We start from the raw sequence: 22876 nt of genomic DNA on the forward strand, positions 1-22876 counted from the left end.
AAACAATGACCATCTCTGGGAGGAAAAGGTCAGTAGAAACAAGAATACTAAAACTAAGTTTTTACCAAAGTTCCTATGTCCAAGGAACTAGTTCCACAAATATTTTCTCCTGCCAATCTAAATTTAGAAAGAGAAAATTTTAAAATCATTTTCTTTTTTTTAAATGAGACTCACAGATAGGTTTTAGGAGGCTGACACGGTAAGATTAAAAAAAAAAACAAAAAAAAACTTACCTGCTTCTAGCTCTATTATCAGACACCCAGGACCTCTTAGCTGCAGTTGTCTCAGGATAAACATCCAAGAGTGATGGCCTGCCAAAACCCCTGGGCAGGCAGAGAATTCCTCCCCACCCAACTCTTCTTTAGTTCTTATGGCTGGACTAGTAATACAATAATATTGGCACACAACAAGATTAGCAAGAGAAAAAAAACAACTTAATACCTGTGCACTAAAGAATCATAACACAATGCTCAGATCATAAAATGAGGCCCAAAGAAATGATAGAACCAGGCACCTTTAAATACTCTTTAGATAAAGAGACAATAAATTTGTGAGAAATTGACAGGACAAAGAAAATTAGTGCTCACTGGAGAGGAATCTAAGCAGGGTTTAGGTATTCATTAATGAGAAATTTAAACAAAGTAAATTAGAAAAGAGGAAATAAGAGTTAATTATACAGACTTTTTGGCTCTGAGTTGTTTAATTCCAGCAATAGGGGTGTCTTCTAGGTGCAGGAAGGTTCCCTTCTCAGGGGAGATTTATTTCCTTCATTCAAGGATACAAGGGAGGGTCACTGGCTGTTTTAACTTTAATTCAAAGTAATCAATATGCCACTGTGGGATATTTTGGGATATATTTGAGCCAGTCTTGGGCCCCAACATATCCTTCTCTTCCTATTTTATTAATGTATTTCTTTTCAGGAATGGAGTTGAATTTTCAGTATGGAAATGATGTGTGTGTTTTTTCTTTGACCTGTTAAAATGATCAGTTATCATCACTACACATCCAGCTTTATATTTCTGGGAAAAACTCTACTTGATTATGGGGTATTATTATTTTGTCAGATTTGATTTAACAGTTTAAGATGTTTGTAACTACATTAATAAGTAAGACTGATATATAGTTCTAATTTTTAGTACTGTGTCAGGTTTGATACCATCTTTACAGCGGGTCCCTAGACTTATACATTTTCCCTTTTCCCCTCTCTGTAAAAATTTATATAGGGTAGGAATTACTTGTTCCTTGAAGACTTGAATAAATAGCCTGTGAAACTATCCAGCCCTGTGGGAATGGGAGGGGAGGATAGATCTTTGGCAATTAAAAAAATACGTTCTTATTGATTTTAGAGGGAGAGGGATAGAGAGATAGAAACATCAATGACAGTACATCAATCAGCTGCCTCTTATGTATCTCCTACTGGGGATCAAGCCAGAAACCCAGGCATGTGCCCTGAGTGGGAATCCAGCCAGTGACCTCTTGGTTAACGGGTCCACCCCTATATATTCCCTTCCCTATGGATGGCATACCATACAAACTGTTCTGTACATTGCTTTTTATATATTTAAAATATTTTTCTTCAAAAATTGTCTTAATTAAATTCCCTACTTCCCTTCTGAATGAATTTTGATTATTTTTCTAGGAAACTGCTTGTTTTGTCAATATTTTCCAGTTGTTAACATGGAGTTGTACATTATATTATCCTACAATTTAGAACTAGTAAAGTTCTCTATAAATATTGGCCTAAATGTTAATCCCAATTCCATCACTTACAATGTTTCTAAGTAATTCTGGGTAAATCATGAGAGTCCTGCTATACTGTAAACGTTCATAGCCTAACAGAGGGTAATAACTGTAAGTGTATTGAAGAATACTGAGTTAGTCTGGCAATTCTGTGACATATATTTGCAACTGCAAACATAAAATAATTCATATTTTAGCAGCTCAGTGCTATGCCACCTCCTTCCTTCACAATCTTCCATCCAGAGTTCTTTCTTCATAGCATTTTACCTCACAACCAAACTGCACCCTATTAGTTAAAGGAGGAAAATTGGCATTTTTAGTCTGAAACAATGCCTATGTAACCTGAATACTGACTACCTCAACTATTGTTTTATGGCCTGTTCTTTTCTTCACTCAGCATCAAGGCCATCTAGAAAAGAGTGGCAAAGAGGCCAAGGGATGAGGTTAGGTGGCAGAAGTTGGGGCTTTCAGTTAGGGAGAGATAACTAATTTTAGAGGTTGGCAAGGAAATGGAAGAGGTTATCAATGGCTCCAAGGAAGTGGGAAGGGACTTGATAATATGATAAGTGGTGAAAATCAGGAGGGGTGTGGGGGTGGCATTCAGGGCCGGGGTGCTGTGGTAGGGGTAGAATGGGTGTGGGAGGCTGAATCTGGGACATTGTACATAATATTCTATTGTAATTTAAAAGGGTATCATAATTACTGGTCTAAACTTTAATAACACTGACATCAGTATTTGCACAAGTACTGAAAATTTCTTGGTTGGAAGGAGAATTATAATATTTGAACAAAACAAAACAATTCCATTAGTTTAGGAACTTCATCCTAAACCACTTTCCTGATTCTTTCTCCATAAATTTACTACTTGGGGGTTTCCCTGCATTGCCTATCCAAAAATATAAAGTACTTTATTTTACACCCATCTCCTACCCTGTGTTTTAAGAGCTGAAAAGTGGTATTCACATCCCCAAAGGGCAGCACCGAATGTACTGCCACATTTTACCTTCAGGTGAATTGGAGTCATAAACATTAGAAAAACCCGTGATGAGGTTGGGACATGCAGGGTTTTAAAAAGTTATTCTTACAATAATCACCCTCTTTTAGGCCTTGAACATATTAAGTACTTGCCCCAAATCGCTTAGCAACTTTAGAAGTTATAGTGGGGTTAAATTTTTGGCCAATAGAGAAACTCCCCCCTCTCCTTAAAGTGGGTGAGGGAGAAAAGTAATCTTGGAGGTCGGTGTGGAGCCAGTATACAAGTTTGCGGGGCAGGCTTGTTCCGTGAGGTGCTGCGCTGAGGGGATGGCGCTGAGCCTACTCCTGAGAGCGGAGGCCGGTTCGTAGGCCGGGGGAGGGAACGCAGTCCAGGTCCCGAGACCCAGGGAGCGATCTGAGAATCGGGCTTGAGTGTGGAAGGGTTAACCTGTCTGGCGGGCCCCGTGACCCCAAAGAAGCAAGCGAGGAGACAGGAACCTCTTCCCAACACCCGGTGCCAGGCCCTTTCGGTGACGCGGCTGTCGCGCGACGACGCGCAGATGAGCTGCGGCTTCCACGTCTTAGGTTCCGCAAAGGCCTGTGGGAGCGATCCGGGAGCAGGAGGGCCAAGATGGCGGAGGCGGCAGAGTCTCCTGGAGTCCCGCGTACAACATCGCCCAGGCCCCTGGTGAGCTGGGGATCTGCGACCGAAGGGACCGAGGGTGAGGCAGAGTGTCCCTCAATGAAGTCGGGTGACGGGCTCATGGCCTGAGAGAGCCGGAACCCCTTTCTCCCCGCAGGCCCTCCCAGTACCCATTGCCAGTCCCAACACTGCACCTGTTCTTGGGGCTAACCGCTTCGCCCCCTGCCCTCCTTGTTCTTTCCAAGCCTTCTCGTGAAACTCCCATTCACATTCCTTTCTCATACTGTCAAGGCTTGTCCTCGACACCTACATTGTGTTAAATGCGGAACTTTAGCTGATTTCTTAAGTATCTTTGCTTCTGCCTTCCCCTAATTTTATCAAGACCTGCCACTAGTCCGTGTTTTAGTAGCAGCATTCTGGGGTTAATGAGAGAGTGCAGCGTGGTAACTTGGTTATTGATTTGTTCAGTGACCCAAATAGTCTTGGTTTAATCCCTGCCCTCTCTGTCGCAGCTCCGTGCAATCCTGTTCATGATGCTCTCTTGCTCCTGGGGATGTTTGAACAGTGGACAGTATTTTTATTGCACGTAAAAGCCCAAAGCCGGGACAGGTATTTAATAACATAGCTTTTGGAGTTAAACTTACTGGACTGGAATCACCCACCCTGCTGCTTGTGTGAATTTGGGCTAGTCATTTCATAGAGAGCATTTCTTCGTCTGTAAAATGGAGATAAAAATATGTACCTCAAATAATTTTTAGGAAGATGAAATTACATAATTTATGTAAAGTGTCTAATACAATCATTGCCATGAACATAGGAGTGTAATTAACTCAACATTCTGCCCTTAGGTCCCTTATCCTCAATAGGGTTCAGTTGTCTCCAAAACAGTGTTTAGTTACATAGCAGTTGTTCAATAAATGGTACATCCCAATACCTTTGTTTTAAATTGGCAGCATAATAGAGGACTGCACTGGGAGTCAGGTGAAATTCATTCTAGTCCTGCTTATTAGCTCTATTTGTTCATCTCTTCATTCAACAGATATTTATTGAATATCTATTATGTTCTAGGCACTCTTAGACACTGGGAATACAGCAATGAAAGAGAGTGAGTAGGCCCAAGTTCTCATGGAACATTTGTGACCTTGAGGAAATCACTCTGAACTCATTTCCTCATTTGGAAAATGGGGATAGTAACTCATTGCACAATTAGAATACTAAATGAACTAATATACACATATTGCCTGGGGTGACATAGTTACAGGTGTCTATCTGTTTTTAGTTCCTTTCTTTAAATTACTCTACAATTAATTGTGATTCTGGTTATTCATTACTCAGTATCCAATCCACTTGAACATATTAGGTCTAGAACATATTCAGTAATGTTTATTCACCTCCTACAATGTACTGTGCTAGTTGCAAATGGCCTTCTCTTTTGGTGCTTATATTCTAATTTGTAGGGATAAGACAAATGTACAATATTAAAATAAGGCAGAAAATATTAACGAAATTTAAAAGAAGATGCTATCAAGTGTAGTTGGAGTGATGAAGCAAGCTACACGATGAAGTTATATTTGAGTGGGCCTCAAAGGATGGGTAAGATTTGAAATTCCAGGTGAGCATAATAGTTACCAGTGATTGAGTACCCGCTACATGCCAGGATTGGGCTAAACATCCTCTGCATATTTTCTAAACTTCACAGCAACCATTTCAATTAGATGATTTTTAAAACTGTGTTTTACTTGCAGATGAGATGGGACTCAGAGAGGTTTGATAATTTTCCTAGGGTCTCACCAGCAGTTAGTGGTCAGGCCTGAAATTTGAACTTAGGTGCTTCTGAAGCCCAGGTGATTTCCAGTAGTACTACACAGACTCTTATTTCAAAGGTACAGAGGTTGGAAAGAACTAATGTACTTCTAGAAAAACAGAAAGATCACTTTGGCTGAAGTGCAGGCAAGTATTAGGAGGTAAGCCCTAAAAGATAAGGCTACTGAATTAGGCAGTATGGAATAGTGGTTAGGAATGTGAGCTCTGGGGTCAAATTGCCTAGGTGTGATTCTAAACTCAGTTATTTAACTAGCTGTGGGATATTGGGGAAATTTCCAACCCCCCTCCATGCCTCATTTTCCTGTCTGTAAAATGGAGATACAGTAATACTTAGGTAATAGGGGTTTTAGGTGAATTAAATGAGTTAACACATGTAAAACACTTGGTAGAGTGCTTGGCACATAATAAGCATGCAATAAGTATTTCTTATTGACTACTAAGATGGGAGGTTTAATAGGCAGTGAGAAGCCATTGGAAGCTTTTGAGGAGGAAACTGTTTAAAATCATGAATTTGACAACATAATAGAGGAAGAGTTACCATGGGGAGTTTCTGGAATCTAGGAGACTAGCAGAACTGTTGCAGAATCCTTGAGGGTTTTCAGTGCTTGGGAGGGAGTGTCTTAGATATATCAGTTTTGCAAACTTTAGTGTGCATAGCAATCATCTGGGGAATCATGTTAAATTGTGGATTCTGATTCAGTAGGTCCAGGATGAGGCCTGAGATTCTGCATTTCTAAAAGCTCCCAGGTGATGGTGCTGCTGCTGCTCCTGCTCCCAATAACATTTTGAAAAGCAAGTCAGTGGGCATATGGGAGGAGAGGAAGAGGAGGAGGACGACGACCCTAAAAGTTAATTAATTCACTTTTACTAGGTGTACCGGTTAATAATGCGGATTTTGTAATCAAAGAAAACACGATAATTTCAAGAGACACATCGAAAGTGCTTTATTCAAAGTAATGTCCATCACTAGCATACATTTCCCCCATCTTTCAGGTAATTTGTGGATACTGTCCCAATAGAACTTTTCTTGTTTTGAGGCAAACCATTCAGAGACCCAATTTTCCACTTCTTCGTACGTTTTGAAGTGCTGCTTAGAAAGTGCGTGTGCCATCGATCTGAATAAGTGGTAATCTGAAGGAGCAAGGTCTGGTGAATATGGCAGGTGGGTTAATACTTCCCAGGCAAGATCTTTCAACTGGGTTTGAAGTGTGTGATGGTGTGTCATCATGAAGCAAAATTACTTTGCCGTGTCTTCTGGCCCATTCTGGTTGTTTCACGATCAAAGCATGGTTCAAATTGATTATTTGTTGTCAGTAGCGGTCAGTATTAACGGTTTCACCTGGTTTTAGAATCGCATAATATACCCCACCTTCCTGATCCCACCAAATGCAGAGCATTGTCTTCTTTCTGAAGCGATTTGGCCTTGCAGTTGATGTTGATGGTTGACCTGGATCAACCCATGATTTTGTGCATTTGAGATTCTCAAAATAAATCCACTTTTCATCACCAGCCACAATTCAATGCAAAAAAGACTTTCATGCAGTTGAAGCAACATTTTACTGATGACTTTTTGGTTTTCCATTTGTCTTTCGTTCAGTTGATGTAGCATCCATTTTCCTTCCTTTAAAATCTTCCCCATTGCTTGTAAACGATTGGAAATTTTTTTGCTGAGCAACAATTAATCTTTCTGCAAGTTATTTTTGAGTTTGACACGCATCTTCATCCAATAATGCTTGTAATTGTTGGTCTTCAAACTTCTTCGGTTGACCTGGATGTTCTTTGTCTTTCACATCGAAATCATCACTTTTAAAGTGTTTAAACCAGCGTTCACAAGTATCTTGAGATGGAGCATGTTTACCATAAGCTTCCTGAAGTATATGATAACTTTTTTTTCAAAATAAAGTAATGAATTAAAACTTCCCGCAAATGCCTTTTTTTTTGGTAATAAATTTGACATTTTTAAGCATGAAAATATCTATGATGTTAACACCTTCAGCAAATTTGACTTATGAAGTTTTGAAGCTTGCTGTCAATACAAAATAGCATACATATCAAATTGCATATATATCAACATGTGTAACTCCATCTATTGGAAAAAATCTGCATTATTAACTGGTACACCTAGTATACATGTTTTAGATATTGGCAGGCCATCCAGTAAATATCCAGTAGGCAATTGGTCTCTAAAATCCGAATTTCAGGACTAAGAAGAGCTCTGGGCTAGAGATGTTAATTTATGAGTCATCTGCATAGAGTTGGAAAGACAGAATCTTGGTTAATGCCTATCTCTTGCCTGTATATTTAGGGAGCAGGAAAAAGCTATAATAATGGCTGTAGCTTGGGGTCTGTAAGGAAGCTGGTCCTAGGTGAAGGGGATGACTAGAGACCATGCCACTGACCATCCCCTCCCCACTTCTTGGAATCAGGCCTCTTGGACTGAGCTGGTTCCTGCTTGATGCTGCCCCCACCCCCATCCTTGTTGATTCCTTTCTCCAGGATTTTAGTCCTTAGTATAATCTATTTGTTCCCAGCCACTTTCTAAAAGCTTCAGTTCCTGCTTTTACTATATGTTTTTGGCCCTGCCTCTACCTGCTATCCTTACTGGCCCAAGCCAGGCTGCAAAGTGATCATGTATGTTTCTGTGCATACATCTACATACTGTGCATGGGCCTTCCTACACTGGGATAAGGAGAAGGACATGGGGTCCAAGCCACCTTTCATTCCCACTGAGGGGAGGTCAGGGAGTAAGATCCACTAACTGAGGGCCTGCAAATCCTGTTTGTCTTATCTGGGACTGGACAACCACAAATCCTGGCTCAGCTCAATGAACAATGTCACTAATTCTCTTGGGAAGAGTTATTGAGGAAGGGTTGGGGTGGAGGATAGGGTGAGAATCACATTGCACTTTAGTGACTGAAGTGACTTCTGAAACCAGTAGTCACAAGACTGTCCTCACTTTAGACACCAGCCACAGCTTCAGAGGTTCCCAGGACCATCCTCACTTCTGACCTATTGGCTATAAATTCAGGGATCCCTTGATCCCCTCAAGCTCCATAATTCACTAGAATGACTCACAGAACTCAGGAAAGCACTATATTTATATTACAGTTTTATTTTAGCAAAAGGATACAGTTCAACCAGCAAAAGAGAGAGATGCATAGAGTGAGGTCTCGGAGGGCCCTTAACACAAAGTTTCCTTGTCTTCTCCCTGGGCAATCAGGACCTTGTTATCCTGCTGATACATCAAAGTGTGACAACATGCAGAATGTTGCCCACTAGGGAAGCTCACCAATGTATCTAGAGTTTTTAATTAGGGTTTCATTATGTAGGCATGATTGACTGGATTATTGGCTCCTCCCCTCACCAGAGACCAGGTTTATGACACATTCAAAGCCCCAACACTCTAAACCTGTGTTTGGTCTTTCTGGATTGGTTAGTCCCCATACTGAGTCATCTCATTAGCATAAAGTATCTAAAGTACCATGAATAACAAAAATACTATCATTTTGGAAATTCCAAGGGTTTAGAGGTTACCTGCCAGGATCAGGAGACAAAAGCTAGCCAAATTTTTTATTATACAACAGTGACAGAACTGGAAATGACTCCCTGAAAATCTCGAACTTGAGCCAACTTTTATCTATCCCCTTTTATGATTCTGTTGAGTGCTTTACATGTATTAATATATTTCTTTTTCACAACACCCCTGTGATGATGGCATCATTATTTCAGTTTTATAAATGAGGAAATTGAGGCACAGAGAGGTTAAGGAATCTCAGTGTCACAGGTAGTAAATGATGGAGCTGGGATTTGAACCCAGACTTTCTGGCTCCAAGAGCCTGCCCTCTTAAGCAGAACTCTCCAAATACAATATGTTGAACATTGACAATGTGCTAGATGTTATGCAGGTGTTATCTAATTCTTACAGCAGGGTTTCCAGGTGAGGGAAGAGCCCTGTTTATCTTCAAAGCCCATTCCTTCTGCACTGCCCTGCCTCCCCAGCATTAGCAGGCATCAAGAAAACTCAAAACAAGCAATCCTGGAACTTGAAAGGGTAGTATCATAGTAGTGAAGAAAGAATATGGGTTCAAAAAGGGGGTGGTTTACCATTAAGGGCTGCAGAATATTCAAAGAGGGTGAAACTAAGAAAGGATCCCTTATTTCTTGTTTATGAGGTCACTATTAGAGAACAGGGTCATTAAAGTTGTGGAAAAGCCAGTGGCAGATTACAAAAGATTAAGTGAGTGAGAGAGTGAAGAGCAGTTTGGGAAGAGGAGAGGAAGGAGAGTACTTTGAAGGAATGGCAGAAATAAGGAAGTGATATGTTTTTAAACTTTATTGCTGAAGCTTTAATATAATTAAATAAAGTATAATGAACCCATGTACCTATCAACATTCGGCTATTTTAAAAAAAATATTGATTTCAGAGAGGAAGGGAGGAGAGATAGAAACATCAATGATGAGAGAGAATCATTAATTGGCTGCCTCCTACTGGGAATCAAGCCCACAACCTGGGCATGTGCCCTGAACCTGAATTGAACCATGATCTCCGGGTTCATACTTCCACACTCAATCCCTGAGTCAAACTGGTGGGGCAACATTCACTATTTTTATTTCATCTATCTCCCTGCCATATTTTTTTTCTGTAGTACTGTTTTAAGCTTTTTATTTTGAACTAATTTTGGACATGCAGAAAAGTTGCAAAAATGTAAGATTTTTATATACCCCTTACCAGCTTCCTCTAATGTTAACTTTGTGTATAACCCCAGTACAATATCAAAACCAAGAAATTAACATTGGTACAACACTATTAACTCCAGAATTACTCAAATATTACAGTTTTTCTCCTGATGTCCTTTTTGTGTTCCAGGATCTTACCCAGGATTCACAATGATTTTAGTTGTTTTCTTCTGTAGTTTCCTTCAATCTGTAATGGTTCTTCAGTCTTTCATGATAATTTTTTTATTATTGTCTAAAGTTTTACATATGTCTCCTTTTCCCCCGATTGACCCCCCACCCACACCCCTAGCCATTCCCACCCGGAGCAAGCCCCTACTGCCCCAGTGTCTGTGTCCATTGGTTATGCTAATGTGCATGCATACAAGTCCTTTGGTTGCTCTCTAACCCCCCAACCTCCCCTGCCATTTGTCTCTGGATCTATTTTTGTTCATCAAATTATGTTGATCATTATATCTCAAATATGAGTGAGATCATGTGATATCTATCTTTCTCCAACTGGCTTATTTCGCTTAGCACAATGCTCTACAGTTCCATCCATGCTGTTGCAAATGGTAAAAGTTCCTTCTTTTTTATAGCGGCGTAGTATTCCATTGTGTAGATGTACCACAGTTTTCTAATCCACTCATCTGATGATGGGCACTTAGGCTGTTTCCAAATCTTAGCTATTGTAAATTGTGCTGCTATGAACATAGGGGTGCATATACATTTTCTGATTGGTGTTTCTGGTTTCTTGGGATATAGTCCTAGAAGTGGGATTACTGGGTCAAATGGGAGTTCCATTTTTAACTTTTTGAGGAAACTCCATACTGTCTTCCACTGAGGCTGCACCAGTCTGCATTCCCACCAGCAGTGAAGGAGGGTTCCTTTTTCTCTGCATCCTCGCCAACACTTGTCGTTTGTTGATTTGTTGATGATAGCCATTCTGACAGGTGTGAGATGGTACCTCACTGTTGTTTTGATTTGCATCTCTCGGATGATTAGTGACTTTGAACATGTTTTCATATGTCTCTAGGCCTTTTGTATGTCTCTTTCGTAAAGTGTCTACTTAGGGCCTTTACCCATTTTTTAATTGGATCATTTATCTTCCTTTTGTTAAGTTGTATGAGTTCTCTGTAAATTTTGGAGGTTAAACCCTTATCTGAAATAGCATTGGCAAATATGTTCTCCCATGCAGTGGGCTTTCTTGTTTTGTTGATGGTTTCTTTTGCTGTGCAGAAGCTTTTTATTTTGATGTAGTCCCATTTGTTTATTTTCTCCTCAGTCTCCATTGCCCTAGGACAGCCGTGGGCAAACTACGGCCTGTGGGCCGGATCCGGCCCGTTCGGCTGTTCTATCCGGCCCGCGGAGCCGAAAGAGCGGAGGGTTCTCTTGCTCTCCCCTCCGCTCCTTTACTTTGAATTTATATTAGTTCACACAAACACTCCATCCATGCTTTTATTCCGGCCCTCCGGTCCAGTTTAAGAACCCATTGTGGCCCTCGAGTCAAAAAGTTTGCCCACCCCTGGTCTAGGAACTGTGTCAGTAAAGTTATTGCTATGACATATGTCTGCAATTTTGCTGCCTATGGAGTCTTGTAGGATTTTTATGGTTTCCCATCTTCAATGCAAGTCCTTTAGCCATTTTGAGTTTGTTTTTGTGTATGGTGTAAGTTGGTGATCTAGTTTCATTTTTTTGCATGTATCTGATCAAATTTCCCAACACCATTTATTGAAGAGACGGTCGTGACTCCATTGTATACCCTTGACTCCTTTGTGAACTATTAATTGAGCATAATGACTTGGGTCAATTTCTTGGTTCTCTGTTCTGTTGCATTGGTCTGTATGTCTGTTCTTGTGCCAGTACCAGGCAGTGTTGAAAACCATGGCTTGGTAATATAGCTTGATATCTGGTATTGTGATCCTTCCAACTCCGTTCTTTCTCAGGATTGCTGTGGTTATTCAGGGTCTTTTTTTTATTCCAAAGATGAATTTTTGGAGAGTTTTTTCTAGATCTTTGAAATATGCCATTGGAATTTTAATGGGGATTGCATTGGATCTGTATATTGCTTTGGGTAGTATTGACATTTTAATGATGTTGATTTTACCAATCCATGAGCATGGTATGTTCTTTCAGTTGTGTCTTCCTCTATCTCTTTTTTCAGTGTCCTGTAGTTTTCCGAATACAGGTCTTTTACCTCCTTTGTTAAGTTTATTCCTAGGTATCTTAATTTTTTTTCGTGCAGTGGTAAATGGGATTGTTTTTTTCTTTTCTCTTTCTGTGAGTTTGTTATTGGTGTATAAAAAGGCCAGACATTTCTGGGTGTTAATTTTGTATCTTGCCACATTGCCGAATTCATTTATTAGGTCTAGTAGTTTTTTGACGGAGTCTTTGGGGTTTTCTATGTGTCATCTGCGAATAAGGACAGTTTTACTTCTTTTCCAATTTGGATGCCTTTTATTTCTTTTTTTCTGATCGCTATGGGTAGCACTTCCAGTACTATATTGAACAGGAGTGGTGAAAGTGGGTTTCCCTGTCTTGTTTCTGTTCTTAGGGGAAAGGAGTTTAGTTTTTGCCCATTGAGTATGATGTTGGCTGTAGGTTTGTCATATGAGGCTTTTATTATGGTGAGGTATGATCCCTCTATTCCCACTTTGCTGATTTTTTTTTATCAAGAAAGGGTGTTGGATTTTGTCATATGTGTTTTCTGCATCAATTGATAAGATTATATGATTTTTGTCTCTATTTGTTTATGTGATGTATCACATATATTGATCTGATGATACTGTACCATCCTTGTATCCCTGGAATAAATCCTACTTTGTCATGGTGTATGATCTTTCTAATGTAATGCTGGATCTGATTTGCTAGAATTTTGTTGAGGATTTTCGTATCTATGTTCATCAAGGATATTGTCCTGTAGTTCTCTTTTTTTTGTGGTGCCTTTATCGGGTTTTGAATCAGGGTAATGCTGGCTTCATAGAAAGAGCTTGGAAGTGTGTCTTCCTCTTGAATTTTTTGGAATAGTCTGAGGAGGATAGGTTGTAGATCTTCTTTGAATGCTTGGTAGAACTCCCCCATAAAGCCATCCGGAACAGGGCTTTTGTTTGCTGGAAGACTTTTGACCACTGCTTAAATTTCTTTGGTGGTTATCGGCCTATTCAGATTTTTTTTTTATTCTTCCTGATTAAGTTTTGGTAGCTTTTATTTTTCTAAGAATATGTCCATTTCGTCTAGGTTGTCCATTTTGTTGGAATAGAGTTGTTCATAGTATTTTTTAACAATCCTTTGTATTTCTGTGGAATCAGTTGTTACTTCACCTCTTTCATTTCTAAGTTTGTTTGTTTGGGTCCTCTCTCTTTGCTTCTTGGTGAGCCTGCCTAGAAGTTCATCAGTCTTGTTTATCCTTTCAAAGAACCAGCTCTTGGTTTTGTTGATCTTTTTTTTTTTTTAAATATATTTTATTGATTTTTTACAGAGAGGAAGGGAGAGGGACAGAGAGCCAGAAACATCGATGAGAGAGAAACATCGATCAGCTGCCTCCCGCACACCCCCCACTGGGGACGTGCCCGCAACCAAGGTACATGCCCTTGACCGGAATCGAACCCGGGACCCCCCAGTCCGCAGGCCGACGCTCTATCCACTGAGCCAAACCGGTTTTGGCTTGTTGATCTTTTGTATTGTATTTTTTTGGTCTCTATGTTGTTTATTTCTCCTGTTACCTTTATTATTTCCTTCCTTCTGCTTACACTGGGCTTTTCTTGTTGCTCTCTTTCTAACTCTGAGTTATAGGGTTAGATAATTTATTACCATTTTTTCTTGTTTTTTGAGGTAGGCCTGTAGAGCTATGAACTTCCCTCTCAAGACTGCTTTCACTGTGTCCCATAGATTTTGGATTGTTGTGTTCTCATTGTCGTTTGGTGCCATGATGTTTTTATTTCTTCTTTGATCTATTCGGTAACCTAATCATTGTTTAATAGCATGATATTTAGCCTCCAGGTATTTAATTTTTTTCATTGTTTTTATTGAAGTTGATTTTATGCCATTGTGATCTGAGAATATGCTTGATATGATTTCTATCTTCTTGAATTTGAAGAGACTTTGCCTGTGCCCCAATATGTGGTCTATCTTTGACCCGTGTGCACTTGAGAAGAATGTATATTCTGTGGCTTTGAGGTGAAATGTTCTGAAGATATCAATTAATTCTAGTGAGTTATTTAGGATTGATATTTCTTTGCTGATTTTCTGTTTAGAGGATTTATCCAGTGGTGTTAGTGGGGAATTAAAGTCCCTTACTATAACTGTATTGCTATTGATCTCTCCCTTGATATGTCACAAGTTTTTTTTTTTATGTATTTGGGTGCTCCTGTATTGGGTGCATATATGCTTACCAGAGTTACATCTTCTTGTTGAATTGCTCCCTTTAGTATTATGAAGTGGCCTTCCTTATCTCTTGTTATGGCCTTCACTTTGAGTTCTGATTTGTTAGATATAAGTATTGCTACCCCAGCTTTTTTTTTCATTTCCATTTGCCTGAAAAACCTTTTTCCATCCCTTCACCATCGGTCTGTGTGAGTACTTTGTTCTGAGGTTGGTCTCCTATAGACAGCAGATGTCTGGGTCATGTTTCTTATCCATTCAGCTACCCTATGTCTTTTGACTGGGGCATTTAATCAATCCATTTACTTCTAAAGTTATTATTGATAGGTACTTGTTTGTTGCCATTTTTATGCCTGTGTTCCTTCATCCTTCCTGTTTCTTCTTTTTACAGGAGACCTGTTAGTATTTCTTGCATTGCTGGTTTTGTGGTTATAAACTCCCTTAGCCGCCACCCCCCCCACTTTTTTTTTTTTGTCTGTGAAGCTCCTGATTTCACCCTCAACTTTGATTGATAGCCTTGCTGGGTACAGTATTCTTGGATTTAGACCCTTGCTTTGCATGACTTTGTATATTTCATTTCATTCCCTTCTGGCCTGATGTTTTTCTGTTGAAAAATCAGTTGATAGTCTGATGGGAGATCCCTTGTAGTTAACTTTCTGTTTCTCTCCTGCAGCCTCTAAGATTCTTACTTTGTCGTTGGTGTTTGCCAGTAAATTATGATGTGTCTTGGTGTCCATCTTTTGGGGTTCATCTTGTTTGGGACTCTGTGAGCTTTTTGGACTTGTGTGAGTTTATCTTCCCAATATCAGGGAAGTTTTCTGTCATTATTTTTTTAAACAGGTTTTCTATTCTTTGCTGAGTTTCCTCTCCTTCTGGCACCCCTATTATGTGGATATTGTTTCGTTTCCTGTGGTCCCAAAGGTCCCTTAGGCTCTCCTCCTGTTTTTTAAGTTTTTTTTCCATTTGCTTCTCTGCTTGGGTATTTTTTCCTACCTTGTCTTTAGCTCACTGATGCGGCCCTTCGCCTCTTCTAGTTTACTGTTGAAGCCTTCTATTGAGTTCTTTATTACAACAATATCGTTCTTCAATTTTTCTTAGTTCTTCATTTCCTTTGATTCTTACAGATATTGTTGAATTTATCTTCCATCCTTTGCAGCGTCCTTATGACCATTGCTCTGAATTCTTTCTCTGATATAAGGCTTGCTTCCATTTCATTTATTTCCCTTTTTAAAAATAAATATTGTTCAGATTATTACAATTTTTCCTCTTTTTTCCAACCATAGCTCCCCTCCACCCGGTTCTCACCCCACCCTCTGCCCTTACCCCCACTACTATCCTCATCCATAGGTGTACGATTTTTGTCCAGTCCCTTCCCGCACCCCCCATGCCCCTTTCCCCCCGAGATTTGTCAATCCACTACCTTTCTATGCCCCTGATTCTAGTATATTCACCAGTTTATTTTGTTCCTCAGATTTTTTATTCACTTGATTTTTAGATTCACTTGATACATATGTATTTGTTGTTCATAATTTTTATCTTTACCTTTTTCTCCTTCTTCCTCTTCTTAATGAAATTCTTTCAGCATTTCATATAATACTGCTTTGGTGGTGATGAACTCCTTCAGCTTTTTCTTATCTGTGAAGCTCTTTAAATTCTGAATGATAGCTTTGCTGGGTAAAGTAATCTTGGTTGTAGGTTCTTGCTATTCATCACTTTCAATATTTCTTGCCACTCCCTTCTGGCCTGCATAGTTTCTGTTGAGAAATCAGCTGATAATCGTATGGGTACTCCCTAGTAGGTAACTGTTTTTCTCTTGCTGCTTTTAATATTCTCCCTTTGTCTTTTGCTCTTGGCATTTTAATTATGATGTGTCTTGGTGTGGTCCTCTTTGGATTCCTTTTGTTTGGGATTCTCTGCGCTTCCTGGACTTGTAAGTCTATTTCTTTCACCAGGTGGGGGAAGTTTTCTGCCATGTCTTCAAATAGGTTTTCAATATCTTGCTCTCTCCCTTCTTCTGGCACCCCCATAATTCAGATGTTGGTACGCTTGAAGTTGTCCCAGAGGTTCCTTACGCTATCTTCATATTTTTGGTTTCTTTTTGCTTTTCTGGTTGAGTGTTTTTTGGTTCTTTGTATTTCAGATCTTTGACTTGATTCTTGCGATCCTCTAGTCTGCTCTTGGATCTGTGTATATTATTCTTTATTTCAGTCACTGTATGCTTAATTTCTAGTTGTCCTTTTTCATATCCTCGAGGGTCTCACTAAATTTATCAGCGGTTTCTAGAAAATTCTTCAAAAACCTTTTAACTCTGGTTTTGAACTCTATATCCTGTAGTTTGCTTTCCTCCATTTCTGTCATTTGTGACCTGTTTCTTTTTCTCCGCATTTTGGCTGCTTCCCTGAGTTGATAGAGTGGCTTTGTGTGCTAGGTGTCCTATAGGGCCCAGGGGCTCAGCCTCCCCAGTTACATGAGGTGGACACTCTTGGTGCACCCCTTTGTGGGCTGTGTGCACAGTCTTGTTGTAGTTAAGCCTTGATTGTTGTTGGTATTACTGGGAGAAATTGACCTCCAGGCCGATTGGCTGTGAGAATCAGCTGTGTCTGTGATGGGAGAACTGCTGTGCTGGAGACCCCCTTATGGGGCAAGACTTGCTTCAGTGGGGCTTTGGTGCTCACTGAGTCTGCCCCCTGAGTGTGTCCCTAATGGATCTGAGGAGTTGTAATCTGGATGGTCTCAATCTGACCCCTGGGTACACTGGCTCTTGGATCTCTAAGGAGGCGCTAATTTAGCCTCTGCCTGAGGCCACCCAACAGGAGCAATGGAGAGATCTGCAGATTCCTCTTCTTTGTTTGGGGTTTGGAGGTGCCCAGATGAGGCCCAGCTGTGAAGCAATGCAAGCTGCTGTGGGGCCTTGGCCCTTCTTTTGGATGTTCTGGGTCTCTCTGACCCAGCCGCAGTTTGTTAGGTAACTTTAGAATGCAAAGGGCCAGGCCATTTATATGCAAATCTCTGTGCACAACTTGGGTGGGGCAGCGTCTCAGGGAATCAACAGGGTGGAGCAAACAGCTATGGCTGATCCTCAGCCCTGCCCTAAGAGGCCCAGGGTCTCAGTGTCCCTCAGTAATCACTGCAAGTACCTCTGAGAGAAAGCCGCCCTCAAGTTCCGCCCGAAGCCAAACAGTCCAGTTTCTCCCTGTATGAGTCTGGGTCCCCAGAGTCTCACCCGGAACTGGAGTTCAGAGCAATTGGGAGCTTGTGTCTCCCTCCCAATTGAAAAAGACAACCGTTTACTCAGTTGCCAGCCCTTTCCGTGTGTGCGCCCCCATACCTCTGCACTTTACTTCCGTACCTCTTCTGAGTCTCAGTGTGCTTTTCTCTTTCCTTCTAGTTGTGGAATTTCCACTCAGCCAGCCTTCTGTGCTTCTGGATGATGTCCGTTTTTTCTTTTAGTTGTAGTTTTTAAGTGGTTGTGCTAGGCAGCAATTTCAGGTCTTTACCTATGCCACCATCTTGGTTTCTGTTCGTTTACTTCCTTATCTGGTGTTTCCTCCTTTTCTTTCTTATGGGGGCTGTTTTTTTGTCTCCCCCTGTTCGCTCCTCTCAGGGTGTCCGGTTATATAACTGTCTCTCATGCGTCTACTTAAAGGCACAAAATACAACATGACAAGACACAACACGTGACACCAAACACAAATGTACTAATGATACCAATAACCCCAAAGAAAGATGACCACCAGAGAAAAGAGTATTAGGGGAGTGAAAAGAGTGAAAAAATGGTATTGAGAAAAGGAAATAATATAAGAGAGAAAAGAAAAAGAAAAAAGAATGAGGAAAAAAAATATGTATATGGGGAGAAAACTCCAAAAAACCAACAAGTAATCCAAAAATTGCAAACAACAAACAACTAATTAAAAAAATGCAAACAACGAACACCCAAACAACAAACATCCACATGAATCTGATGAGGCAGTGCTTATTTCTAAAAGGTAAGGTCAAGGAATTGAATGAATGGAGAAATGGCCATGATTCAGTATAGAGGAGGTAGAAAGAGAATGAGTGTATAAGAAGAAAAGTAAAAAACAAAATAGCAAAAAAGAAAATAAAGGAAAAAAAATATATGATAGAAAATATATATACACTGAGTGGCCAGATTATTATGACCTCTGAACGCATAATAATTTGGCTACTCAGTACATATATATCTATAATAGGCCCGTTGCATGAATTCGTGCATGGGTGGGGTCTGGCCAGCCTGGCCAGGGGTAGGGGACATGGGTGGTTGGCCAGGCTTCCTGCTGGTTGAACTCCTGGTTGAGGGGACAGTTTGCATTAGCCTTTTATTATATAGGATATACACTGAGTGGCCAGATTATTATCTGTTCAGAGATCATAATAATCTGGCCACTCAGTATATATACATACATATATTATAGATATCTATCTATATAGATATATATAAATTCCTTTCCCTTTATTCTATCTATGTATTCATCTATTTTGGTCAAAGAATAGAGAGTAGATAGGCCTGAGTTGGTGATTAAAACTTATTAGGTTATAAGTAGAAAAAAAGAACAAGCGAGGAGAGTAAAAACAAGCAAGAAAAAAACACACAGAAAAACAAACAAACTAGCAGTCAAACAAACAACAAGACGGAAAGAAAAGGAAAAAAATTTGGGTTGTGAAGAAAGAGAAGAGGAAAGTGTGCATGGACTTGGAGCAGGGGAGAGGAAATTAGATATATGAGTAAGATCAATTTTTAATGGAGTTTAAAGAAACGATAGAGAAAAAATAAAGCAGAATAGTGTAAGTGAAATAGTACAAAAAAGGGGAAAACTGAGGAAGAGTGTTGGCATAAAGGAAAAATTGAGGTAGAGTAAAATAACGTGAAAATAAAAATAGAATGTAGAACACGAATCCAAGAATAAAATAAAGTAAAATAAAATTTAAAAACTTTGAAAAAAGGTAAAATAATAGTAATAATAATAAAAATGAAAAATAAAACTATAATAAAAAGGTGAAATAAAGTGTGAAAAAAATTCATTTCTTAAGTAAAAGATAAAGAAGTGAAGTAGTGAAGGTCATTCACTTCAGTGGAGCTTCAGTGACCCATGGGGGCTGGTTTAAGACTCCTCTCTACTGTTCTGCCTGGCATATCTGTTTCCTGTCAAGTAGTCAGCACAGTGTTGAAGTTCCCTGTGATCCACCGCTCCTCTGTGTCATAAGCCACAACCTTGTTTTCAAGCAGGCGGGATCTCTCTGCTCACTTTGTTTCTCTGCCTGCCTTCAGTTGTATTTACACAAGAGTCAATTTCTGACACAACCCCTGGGTAGCAGTGTTTTTGTATTAGTTTCTGGGATCAAATGGCCCCTCAACCCACTGTTTAGATTCTTCTTTCCCTGTTGCATTTAATACTTGGTAGGAAGGATGGACTGACTCAGAGCTGGTTTCCTGCTTGTCTTTCCTTATTCTGATCCCCAGTTTCCACAAAAACAATTTCCCCCTGCAGTCTTGGTGAGTGTTTTTAATTGGAAGATTCTATATACTGGGCTTAGCAAGCAAAAGCAGGGAAATCAAAAAGACAAAGGAACAGCGCTGACTCGCGTCTTTTCCCCCCTGGCACTGCGCAGCAGATATAGAACTTTGGGCTGCCTTTCTGGGCACAGTCTCCCACAGCTGTGGGCTTAAATCTAGAGTTCCTCTGTGCCAGCAGCCCTGTGGACTCCCTTCCACATTTGAGGGCTACACTGACCCCAAGGGCCGCGGATTTGGTGTAGCGCAGTCTCCCTCTGAGACTCTAGTCCCCACTGTGTGTGTTTGTCCCTCTAACCTGCATCCCAGATATCACCTCTCTCTAGGTGATCTCTGACGTTTCTGTTCATGGATTGCCTCACCTTCGCCAATTCCGGGTGTTATTCAATTCAGCTGTTTCTTCTATCTGCTCTGTGAGAAGGTGCAGGACCTGTTTGACTATTTGGTTGCCACCTTGTCTCTCCCCTGGACAAACATTTTAGGTGCCCACGGCCAGGGTGGCTGGAGTCTCGGTGTTCGTGGGTTCGCAGCTAAGGCAACTGGTCCCTAGGCGATGTGGTTGTAGGGTCCTGGGAGGTATCCGAGGTCTCCCCGGTTGAAGGTAAGGCTGGGCTTCTGATCACAGCCACTCTCCTCTCCAAGATGGCATGGTCTCTGTGGCAGAGCTGGCTGCTCCAGGACAGATTTCAGCAGAAATAGAGGCTGCCCATGCAGCAGAGCTGGTCCACCAGTCCCCAACAGTCCTGTTTAATATAACTGTCCCTCACTCACAAATAGAGACACTCCCTGCACATCCACACACTCTCCTTTCACTCACTCACTATCTTGCAGCCTGCAGTCCTGTCGGCCACCATCTTGTATCCCCCTCATGTTCATTTCTGAGTGTTTTAAAACAAATTCCAGACTTATCACTTCACCTGGAAATACTTCAGTATGTTTCTCTAACAGGTAGGGACTTTTCTTCTTCTTCATCTTTTTTTTTTTTTTTTTTTTCATTCTTATCACATATAACAAAACTAATAATTCCTTGCCCTGGCCGGTTTGACTCAGTGATTAGAGCATTGGCACTCGTACTTAAGGGTGGCAGGTTCAATTCTGGTCAAGTACACGTACCTGGGTTGCAGGCTTGATCCTCAGCCCTGGTTGGGGCGTGTGTGGGAGGCAGCCAATCGATGTGTCTCTCTCACATCGATGTTTCTGTCTCTCTGTCTCTCCCCCTGCCTTTCATTCTCTCTAAAAAAATTACTAGGAAAAATACCCTCAAGTGAGGATTAGCAACAACAACAAAAACAAAAACCCCATAGCTTTGCACAGTGGCAGTATCATAGCCAATGAGGTTTATCCAAGGCGTGATTATTGCTAATTGAAACAAACAAACAAAAACCCAGCTATTAATTATTATTCCTTAATATCATCTAATCTATGTTCATCTCTCAATTTTCTAAAAAACAAAAATGCTTTTACAGTGTGTCCAAATCAGGATTCAAACAAAGTCAACAAATTGCATTTGGTTAGTGTCTCTTAATTCTCTTTTAATATGTGTGTTCTTCTCTTTTAAATAATTTATTTGTTTAAATCCAGTCATTTGTCTTGTTGAATTCTCCACTTTCTGTATATGGGCCATTGTATCCTTGTGGTATGTGTAGTGTAGTCCTCTATCCACATATTTCCTGTAAAGTCTTAAGATCTAGAGGCTTTATTATATTTAGGTTCATTCTGGTTGGGGAAGTGGGGCAAGAATTAAGAAAAAAACTTACATGAGCCCTTAAATTAAGATTGTTTGTTTTTAAACTTTTTATTAAGAAAAATTTCAGACATATACAAAAGTAAAATGGACCCTCATGTACATACCTTCAATAATTATCAATTTATGGTAATCATCTTTCTTCTATATCCTATTCACCTCCCTTCTATACTATGTCTTAAATTGATTTTTTTCAGAAAAAAGGGACGGGGGAGAGAGAGAGAAAGAAACGTAGATGTGAGAGAGAAACATAATCGGTTGCCTCCCATATGCACCCTGACCGGGGATCAAACCCACAACCTAGGTATGTGCCCTGACTGGGAATTGAACCTTACACCTTTTGGTGTATGGGACAATGATCCAACCAATTGAGCCACACCGGCCAGGGTAGTACTACTTTGAAGCAAATCTCGGGCATTGATACATTAGTAAATATTTAATACATATCTCTTAAAGATAATTCTGTTTTAAAGAACATAACCACAATATCGTTAGTATATCTAAAAAATTAACAATTTCCTTATATCAAATATCTTGTCAAATTGCCAATTTGAACATTGTCAGTGTTCAGATTTCCAATTATCTGTAAATGTTATATTTTTATAGTTTGAAATATGGCCCACCACCTATTTTTATAAATAAGATTTTATTGGATCACAGCCACACTGGTTATGTGTTGTCTTTGACTGCTTTCATGCTATAGCAGCAGAGTTGAGTAGTTGCAACAGAAATAGTATGGCTTTCAAAGCTTAAAATATTTACTATTTGGTAATTGGGCCCTTTACAGGAAAACTTTGGTGACTCCTACTTTAGGTAATCATTTTTTAGAATAATTAATAAGAAAAATGTTTTTATATTTACCTTTATTTTCACCACTTCTGGAGAATCTTGATTTCTTTGTGTAAATCCAGGTGTCTTTCTTATAGCATATTCCTTCCTGAAAAACTTCCTTTAACATTTCTTGTAATGAATGTCTCAGCTCTTGATTGTATGAATAAAAGTCTATTTTGCCTTCATTTTTCATAGCTATTTTTGTTGGGTTTGGGATTCTGGGTTGACAGTTTTATTCTTTTAAGCACTGTAATCCTGTCTCCATTGTCTTCTGGCCTGTGTAGTTTTGGGTGAGATGTATGTTACTAATCTTTTTTCCTATGAATGCAATGTCTTCTCCCCTCCCGCCCCCCGACTGTCCTCAAGAATTTCCTCTTTATCTTTGGTTTTCAGTAGTTCGAATGTGCCTAGGTTGGTGGATTTTCTCATTTTGTTTTGTCCATAAGTAGTTCTCTCTCTCTCTTTTTTTTGCTTTTTATTGAGTTTATTGGGATGA

The 22876-nt window shown here is 40.0% G+C and overlaps 1 protein-coding gene across 2 annotated transcripts in view; it reads left to right on the forward strand.

The window, feature by feature from the left end:
* Window positions 1-3275: 3275 nt before the first annotated feature.
* The window catches only part of YIPF6 (Yip1 domain family member 6), a 60348-nt gene continuing 40747 nt past the window's right edge, over window positions 3276-22876 (forward strand). Inside the window, exon 1 of one of the 2 annotated variants that reach the window (XM_080653527.1) lies at window positions 3276-3403. In XM_080653527.1, the coding sequence (XP_080509653.1) occupies window positions 3347-3403 (57 nt within the window). In that variant the 5' untranslated portion in view covers window positions 3276-3346. Of the gene's footprint in view, window positions 3438-22876 lie in introns of both variants that reach the window. The other variant, XM_080653528.1, reaches the window with a different exon arrangement.

Source organism: Plecotus auritus (assembly GCF_963455305.1).
Source record: "Plecotus auritus genome assembly, chromosome: X".
NCBI lineage: Eukaryota > Metazoa > Chordata > Mammalia > Chiroptera > Vespertilionidae > Plecotus > Plecotus auritus.